The 9,154-nt window shown below is 32.2% G+C and overlaps 1 protein-coding gene across 1 annotated transcript; it reads right to left on the reverse strand.

Annotated features, from left to right (window-relative positions):
* Positions 1 to 1,050: 1,050 nt before the first annotated feature.
* On the reverse strand, positions 1,051 to 9,101 carry LOC139499067 (uncharacterized). The gene is made up of 5 exons (XM_071287735.1): positions 8,375 to 9,101; positions 7,277 to 7,418; positions 5,495 to 5,665; positions 3,259 to 3,426; positions 1,051 to 2,426 (listed from the first exon to the last, which is right to left on the reverse strand). Exons 1-5 carry the CDS (start codon positions 8,531 to 8,533, stop codon positions 1,894 to 1,896), a joined length of 1,173 nt encoding a protein of 390 aa, XP_071143836.1. The 5' UTR covers positions 8,534 to 9,101; the 3' UTR covers positions 1,051 to 1,893.
* Between the last annotated feature and the right edge of the window lie 53 nt (positions 9,102 to 9,154).

Genomic DNA, 9,154 nt, shown 5'->3' on the forward strand with positions numbered 1-9,154 from the left:
ACCAAATAAGGAATATGACAGTTGCTTTCCATTTGTTTGGTGTGTTTGATCTTTTCATTTTACCTTTGTCTACAACAGCCTAACAAATTACATTTGGCGGACAAATCAAATATAATAAAAACTTAAAGAGCATTAACAAACTCGGAAATGAGACGTCTACTTTCAATGACATTGACCCTGTGGTAGTAAAACACATAGCAAATACCAATAATAGTAGACGCAAGACGCGCATTGAGTAATCATAAGTAGGTATACGAAAATGTGTTATAAGTGCTAATGAGACAAATCTCCATCCAAGTCACAATCTGTAAAAGTAAACCATTATAGGTCAAAGTACGGTCCTCAATACTGAGCCTTGACTCACACTGAACAGAAGGGTATAAAGTGCCAAAAACAGAAGACGAGTGTAAAATCATTCGAACGGGAAAAAAACGGTTTTTTTGTCTGCTGTTTGGTAGGATAACTGTCTCTTTGATATGTTTCCCCTTTTTCATTCTCACTTCTGATATATAAGATCCACCAGTGACACTCGAATCGAAACAGCTTGAAGGTAAACGTGATAAAAAGCTGAATAAACAAGAAAAGAAGCTTTATATTTTTAAGCTTACGTATCTGAAGAGGAGAATCTCATAAATATCATACGTTATTATTCTTTAAAGATTGATTGTTTGTACTATTTCATGACAGTCAGATTGTATTGCTGGAGGAATCCGATGTGCCCAAATTAAGAAAACCACCGACCTTCGTAAGAATAATGACAATCCTAGTCAAAACAAGATCGAAAACGAGTGCACCAAAACAAGTTAGGTTCGAACTCATAATCTCGTTGCTGACTGACTATTGATTATAGCAGTTGAACTACTAAGATGTCTCAGGCACATTCTTTAAAACAATGTTGACAATATTTACAGCACAATTTTGATAAAACCGATCAACTTAAATATATATTAAACCGTACGTCATATCTCAAATATTTCCGACGTTGTATGGTATCAGAGTAGTTGCGGCTCTTTGAAATCGGTCTCTTCCCGTAGTAGTATAGATAGAAAAAGAGGTTCACATTTTAATTCGCAAAATACAATACAATACAATAATCCATGTATAAGTATGTCAGCAATATATTACTGATAGCCCTACACATAAAAGAAGACTAAACCCCGGTACAAATAGTAACAGTTCGTTTACTCAGGAAAGATAAAAATAAAAAAAAACCTAGTGCATTTTACACCATTGGTTTCTCAAACGGGTAAACTGAGGTTAAGGCGATAATTAGGGATTACCGTAAATTATCTCAACGAGAATGATTTTGTCGCTTGAGCCGGTACGGTATGTTTGAGTCGGTACGAGTTGAGCTGACCAATGGAAAATTATTTATCGCTATTTTACCTATGACGAAGTTGTCAATTTTATGTCAATTTCAATAAAAACGCTTCGTGCACCTTAGCTTCTAGCGATAATTTTTCACATCATTCGACTGCACTGAGAAAGCGAATTATCAGTAAGCTAGATTAACGGACAATTTCGTAAAATAGTGATAAGAATATGATGTTTGCCTTGGAATATATATTTTTACTAACATCATCTACAAAGATTTACAAAAATGATTTATAAAAGATGAATTTCCAAAAACCGCCAAGTTCAAAAATCGACTGGATTAAGCTAATTATAAATTCTGTGCTATCCATCAACCAAAGTTCCCATAATTCATTACTTTAGATGAGCTTCGTTAAAATATAAAACCGTTGATAATTACCAAAGGATGCTTTTTTTTTTAAATTAAGAAGGCTTCAGGTGTTTCTGTCAAAAGTGAGAATTATTACTTTACACAACATAACAATTATATTTTATAACGAACTGAAATATGTACATGAATTTCAAATTATTTGATATTCTTTACTGTTTTGGCATGTATCCTTCTCTTATGAATTTCTTCAATCTTATAACTTCGACATGTTTAAATTTAAAGTCTTCTCTCAAAATCGTTTCTTCGAGGACTTCTAGCATTGCACCATCAATAAGATGTTTTCGGAAGTCCTTTTTATACTTTGTTAAATTCAAAGCTTCTAAGAGAGACTGAATATCTTCAACGGACATGTCACTTACATACGATTTAATAGAACCGGCTGATGAATTGTATCCACTTTCATCATCGTCATAAACCGTCAAATTGTTCACACTTCCGGTTGATAAATCTCTCGAATGGTTTTCTGATTCTACTGGTATATCCTCCTGGTACAGTACACCGTCTTGTGGTCGCGCCGGTAAGGATGGTCTCGTTCCAGGGTTAGGCGGAATTGGCGGTATCCAATTTGAATCCGGTACAATATCTTGATAAATAAAGTCCTCGTCGTAGCTTGGCAAAAGATCTGGTGGTATGCTATTTCCCGTGCCAGTTGTGGAATCTTGTTTATCGAACAGTGTGATTTCTGAAAAAGTTAAACAAATAATGTTGTTATCCCAATACCTTATTATGTTATTGGTTTAAACTCTGTACTGATTTTTAACTATAGTTTCCTCACAAAAGGTCATTTCAAAAATAAACTTCCGTCTTTATAAATAATGTTGCAGAGGTATCTCACCAATAAGCGTAAACAAACACAAAGATGTTGTAACAATTTGCGATGTGTTGGACGTATCATGTAGTGTTTTCAGTCATTTTTCATCGAATATTTTAGTATTGATGGTTGGGTTCGTATTTTCGTTCTTTTATTATCTGAGTTGTGTTTATTGGTCTTAATCACTTCCATGGCATGGTCAGTTTATTCCAAAATATGAGTTCTAATGTTTACTTGGTATATTCCCCCTTCATTCAGTATTTCGTTATGTTTTGTCTTGAAAACAATAGGTAATGTTTACATCCGTTCTTGACATTTTATTAACGAGGATCTAAACATAATTCAACATTGACATTTTCGAAAGATCGTATCTCATTGTCTAGAGAATTTAAGACAACAATTGGACCGATAATTCAGAAATTAACCTTCCTATCAAAATGAATTGTCACATCAATGATGACACGCATTTCACAATGAAGCGCACTGGTAAATAACAGAACACTAGGACGAAATCGTGTTTATGATATTAGCCAAAAATGTAATCATAAATATTTAATGCTTCCTTTAGTAAATCTACCGGGTTGGAAAAACGTTAACCATGTGCACATTTTTAGACGCTTCTTCAGCCCTTTTATAAATTTACAAAAGAAGCATTAAAATCTTCAAGGTTGTAATGTTTAATTTACGTTTTGACTGTTCTTACCTTTGCATCCTTCTTTTTCTTTCAATTCAACATTTCTCTTCACAAATTCACTAATTTGTCTTAATTTCCTATTGAATGCGTCTTTAGGTTTTTTCACATACCCAGTGGCAATTGCTACTGATATATCAGGAGAAATTGCTAAGAGTAAAGGCGGGGGCAATAATATATCTAAAACGAGAAAATAATCAGTTTGAACATTTTATAGAAGAGAATAGTCCCCCCCCCCCGAAAAAAAAAGGTTGCTATTTGCGTCTTGAGCTTTTCAACAAATATTCAATACTTTCCAAGTGAATTTTACCCTGTTACTGCTGTACTTATTATTATGCAACAAAAATGCATTGTGTCTTAAAATCTAATCAGAAAACTATCCATCAAAAATGGTTTAGTAATTTTCAAAATTAGAAGAATTTTTGCATATGACTATAAATCTTAATGGTAAGTCTTTCATTTTTGGGAAACCGACTCCTGGTAAGATTGATAAACATATCAGAAAGTCAAGAACAGCAAACACGTTTATAATGACGGTACCAGATTACCTGGCACACATTAAGGGAGTTTGCTTCTTAGTTTCAAAATAATTAACTTTTCAAAAAACTAGTTTATATTGATATGGGATTATAAAGGAATCCAAAGAGCAAAAACAAATTATATAGGTCACCGTTCTTATTTTCAAGATATTATCCATTGAATTTTTTCCGGGAAAATATTCTCTCTTGACTTTTTATAGCTTTATCATTGACAAGTTGAAGTTCTCAAAAACTGTTAAAAAATGACTTTTACAGATGGCTTATCATTATACATGTTAAAGATTTATAAGAAAACAAATGGGGGTCGATGGGCAAATACTTTTAATGTATTCAAATGGATAAAACCAATTGATTCTGGAAATCTGAAAAAAAATCCCAAAACATGACAAGCGAACTTCCTTAAATAGTTATGAAAGCTTCATATGGGCAACTGTTACTTATTTTCTGTCTCATTAAGACGTTGCATTGTATTACCACTATATATGTTTTAAGAGAATGTGCTGTATCAATGTGATGCATATATATTAAATGAAATTAACTACTTTTTCAATGTAGCACCAATTAATGTTTCTGTACCACTAATACAATATAATAAAATAATGATAACAAAACATATATTTACAACACTAAGCAAAAATGATCTTGAATAGTTCTATGACCGCTTATAAACTGTAAAAAATGTCTGAAGTTGCAGTAAAACAAAATTTTGCAGGTCATGAGCCCAATCTGAAAATATGCAATTACGAAGTTACTCTTGAACAATGGTGTTCCTTATCAAAGACGTACTTCATTTACCCCTTCAATGTTTTTTTTCGGGCGTCACTGATGTGATTTTATAAGATGAAAAGCGCGTCTGGAGTTTAAAATTTTACGATTTGTTCCTATTATGAGTTTATTGATAGATAACTTGATGGTTTTATGTTACTACGTATACGAAACACTCAATCTCACTTCCAACACGTTTCTTTTAGATAAGTGCAGTATGAAAGGGACGGAAAACTCACACTTTATCAATAATTATAAAAAAATACTAACCGAATGAATAACACAACTACGATTGCATGTGATATAAATGGTTCAAGTTTTCAATTAGCTTCAAAACATTGGGATGCTCTCTTCCTGTTTAATTATTTTTATTTATGTATATATAATATTATAACTGCATGTCCGGAAATGATTCGATAGAAGGAAGTGGAATTTTCATTATGTAATAGCACATTTATTTATCTATTTTTTGTGATATCGATTCGACCAATTGACATATTTATGTTATCAAGCCTATATTGTATATTATCAAATATTAATTAAAACACTCAAAATATTTTATATCTCTTTCTAAATTGCAATTTATATTAAGAAATTAAAACAGCACGCTAATAATATAGCTGAATACTTGAAAAACTAAGGTTGTGAAACCAAAGATTTGAAAAAACAAAAAACTGATAAAAAGTTATATAACAAACTACTAAAAATAAACGTTGTAATTCACTAATGGCCACACGGTGTTGCGACATTTGTAATTGACCGTTTCAGAATCTAATACATCCTGGGTAATATTTCAAAAGTGTACACAAAAACGTCGTGATTGGTTAGAAATATCATACAAAATTGAAATTCGCTCAATGACGTGACGTTATTTTCATTTTGGGGTACGAACAATGAAATTACCCATGATCCTTTAGATTCAGAAAAGGCGAATTGCTACCTACCATCTTGCAGACAGTTTCCTTGTAGAAATGTTTCCGTGTATGTCTTTATGAGTAAAATGGTGTAGCGTTTGACTGTTCTCAGGGTGTAATCGTTAGCTTCGCTCGCCAGTCGTACTAGTACAGGTAACTTGTGTTTTGTTAGAATGTCTTCTAAAGTCTCTGGATCTGATTCTACAATGTGTACACACTTAATTAAATACGTCGTTATAGATAAGATACATGAGTAGCAGGATCTGCTTACCCTACCGGAGCTCCTGAGATCACACCTAGTTTTTGGTGGTGTTCATGTTGTTTATTCTTTAGTTTTCTATGTTGTGTCATGCGTACTATTGTTTGTCTGTTTGATCTTTTCATTTTTAGCCATGGCGTTGTCAATTTATTTTCAATTTACTAGTTTGACTGTCCCTCTTGTATCTTTCGTCCCTGTTGTATCTTTCGTCCCTCTTTTATTTAATATGTCGTAATAGATAAGATATATTGTTACTTCTGCCTATTTTACTTTTTTTTTTCTTCCATGTCAAAGCATATTGCATCACTCTATGTATATTTTTTTTAATGACGCGGTAGTTACCAAGGAGACATCTTATAATATGTCGATGAAAACTGACAAAAAACGAATAAGTCTATAACACTACAAAGACATGATAGAGAATTACAGATTGATACTTAAAAAAAGACATGGATGTTATGTGTGAGAAAATCTTTTTCAAAGCGGAACGTGATGTTAAAGAATAATGGTTACTTCTTCTTATCTTTCTAAGAAGCTTTTTTGGCACCGGGGTATTTTCAGTATTTATCATTAACTTTCACAGTAACACAGCTCTGGACAGGTATGTATGGTCAGTCGGGGAAAAACTGTTAATGCCCAGGCAAAAAATTGTACACGACAAACAGACAAAACAGTTAACAAACTATAGACTTTGTTACCACGACCACTACACAAAACCTGAATTAATCTCAGGTTGCCTGAAAGGTTAAAAGTTCCCATAATTGTTGTACACGTCGTTTGTCTCATTATAGTATAACAAAGATATTGATATAAATAAGGACTAAAAAAGAAAAGATAAAGTCATATGTTATAATCTTTGTTCATTTGAAATTTTTTAACATGCAAGTTGTCTTCCATTATAAATATTTATGGTACAACTCATTACTGTAAAAACATTTTTTTTGAAGCAAATGCAGAGCAGTAAAGTCACTTTGCGGGCAATATTGCTTGATATAATTAAACTGAATATATCTCAGTGGAGACACTTGTATGTCCTTAAAAAAATTAAATGTTTTTGTAATTTTGAGGATTGAGAGGTAATGTGAGTAGTTATCAAAGGTACCAGGGTTATAATTTAGTACGCCAGACGTTCGTTCCTTTCGTCTACATAGGACTCACCAGTGACGCTCATATCATAACAATTATAAAGACAAACAAGTACAAAGTTGAAGAGCATTGAGGATCCAATATTCCCAAAACGTTTTGCAAAATACGGCTAAGGGAGTCTATGCCTGGGATAAGAAAATCCTTAGTTTTTCAAACAAATCAAAGTTTTGTATACAGCTAGATGGTACAATGTCTCTTTATACAAAACGTTTATATTTAAGAGTCTCAATAATTAATTAACAATACCATTGTACAGTACGTACTTTATCCGTATATTTGATATTTAAAAAGATGTAGTATGAGACAACTCTTCACAAGAGATCAAATGACACATAAATCTACAACTAAAGGTCACCGTGGGTCCTTCAACAATCAACTACGCCCATATACACATTAAGATAGCTTACCATGTCTCGAACTCGTAAAAACAGTAAACATGTGACTGCTGTGAACTGGTATACTGACGAATTCTTCATAATCCCGAACAGCTTGGTTTGACAATCTTCCCAATACCCTTGTTTGTTTACAAACACGATGGAACCATATAACCTTGTTAAATAAATAGCATCGAATTAAATATTTATATTCAAAATGAACTATATTTCCTATGTCGTATTTCGTTTTGAAATCATTTGGCGTTGCAGAAATAATATGGTTTATTTTGAGTTATTTAATTTCAGATGGTTTTTGTAATTGTTAATGATGGTATGCATTGTGTTAAAAATAACAACGAATTTTCTTTCAAATCCTGAAGTCGTATTTCGTTTCTAGTATATCACATTTTCGGTCGGCGTAGCAGAATTGAAAGTGGTTTACTTAGAGTTCATTACTTTTTAAATCTTTTTGCATGTGTTTATAATGGAATGGTCAATTTGTTAAATAAATCATCAAAACTACTTTTAAATCAGTAAGCCGTATTTTTTTCTAATACATTACAAATTAATCCGGCGCTATAGAAAAAGAGACATTTAAGAAAGATGTTCCAAGAGGAAAAACCGAAGAGAAACTTCACATTGTAGAAGATTCAGACGTTATATTAGACTGGAAAGTAGATGGCTTTTGCATTGACGAACCTACGAGTATGGATTTTGTCCATCATTGAATGTTTTTGGGGACATTAAGTTGATTACACCCTTGTTTTTGGTCTTTGTTTGATCGATCCCTCATTGACGATGGTACCACTTTTTTGACTGTCCTTCTGGTATCTTTCGTCCAACTTTTTTATCCGTATATTTACATTTCATATTAAATGTACGAGAAGATGATATATGTTATCCCCTATTCTATATAAGGGAATCCAGAGACATGATAGTTGTTTTCCATTCGAGCTTTCCTTTTAGAATACCACGAAAACGCTTGGTTTTGAAATCTATAAGTTTTTTTTATGGTATATATGGTGGTCATACATAATTGAGTGTGTATGTATTGTTTTAATTTTGGAATCCTGAATAAATTAAAATAAAATTAATCACTAATCAGGATAATAGAAAGAAAAACAAGTATACCTGGTTAGTAGAAACTTCGTCATAAGTTGTTTTCCCGTTAAACCCGCCTGATACTACCACTAACAATGGCAGTTTATCTTTGTACTTCTGGTGAAACTCTGGCAAAGTGTACTGGTCCTCTGAATCAAAGTCATAGTCACAATCACATAAATGTTCCATTTGATAAAAGTAAACAGCTGTCACGTGATCAAATTTAACATTTTACATGAAATTCGTTCTTTCCTGTTCAAGGCCAAATAAGTCCAAAAATGTCACAGTACACAATGACCATACTTGTAAATAGCATACACGTTTTAGTTATATATGTCGTATACTAAACGATAAATACTATATTTTAAAATATGCATTAAATAGACAATACTATAATTTGATGTTATCCATCAATGACACGGAATTCTAATGTTATAGACAGTGGTAGATTATTCCTAATTAGTAATTATGTGTTGCTAAAAATAGTTCACCACATACTTCCGCGTCTACTATTTTGATATTCGAAACTCTCCTTCAAATGTAAATCAAAATATATATCAACTTCCTAGTTCACACATTATATTCAAAGTATAAATTTCTGATCATTTGTGTTTAAATATCGTCTTTTAACCTCAGTAGGTTTTAATCATTACATGTATATCTCAGAGATCTACATGAACCTTTTAAAATTCTCATACACATGACGACACACTTTATCAACTTTACCTGCAATTTAGTTATATAAATGTGTTGAATGCCTTAACTTATAATTAAAATGTGCACAAATTTGTGAAATTGAGGGCATTAATT

Source organism: Mytilus edulis, chromosome 12 (genome assembly GCF_963676685.1).
Source record: "Mytilus edulis chromosome 12, xbMytEdul2.2, whole genome shotgun sequence".
Lineage (NCBI taxonomy): Eukaryota > Metazoa > Mollusca > Bivalvia > Mytilida > Mytilidae > Mytilus > Mytilus edulis.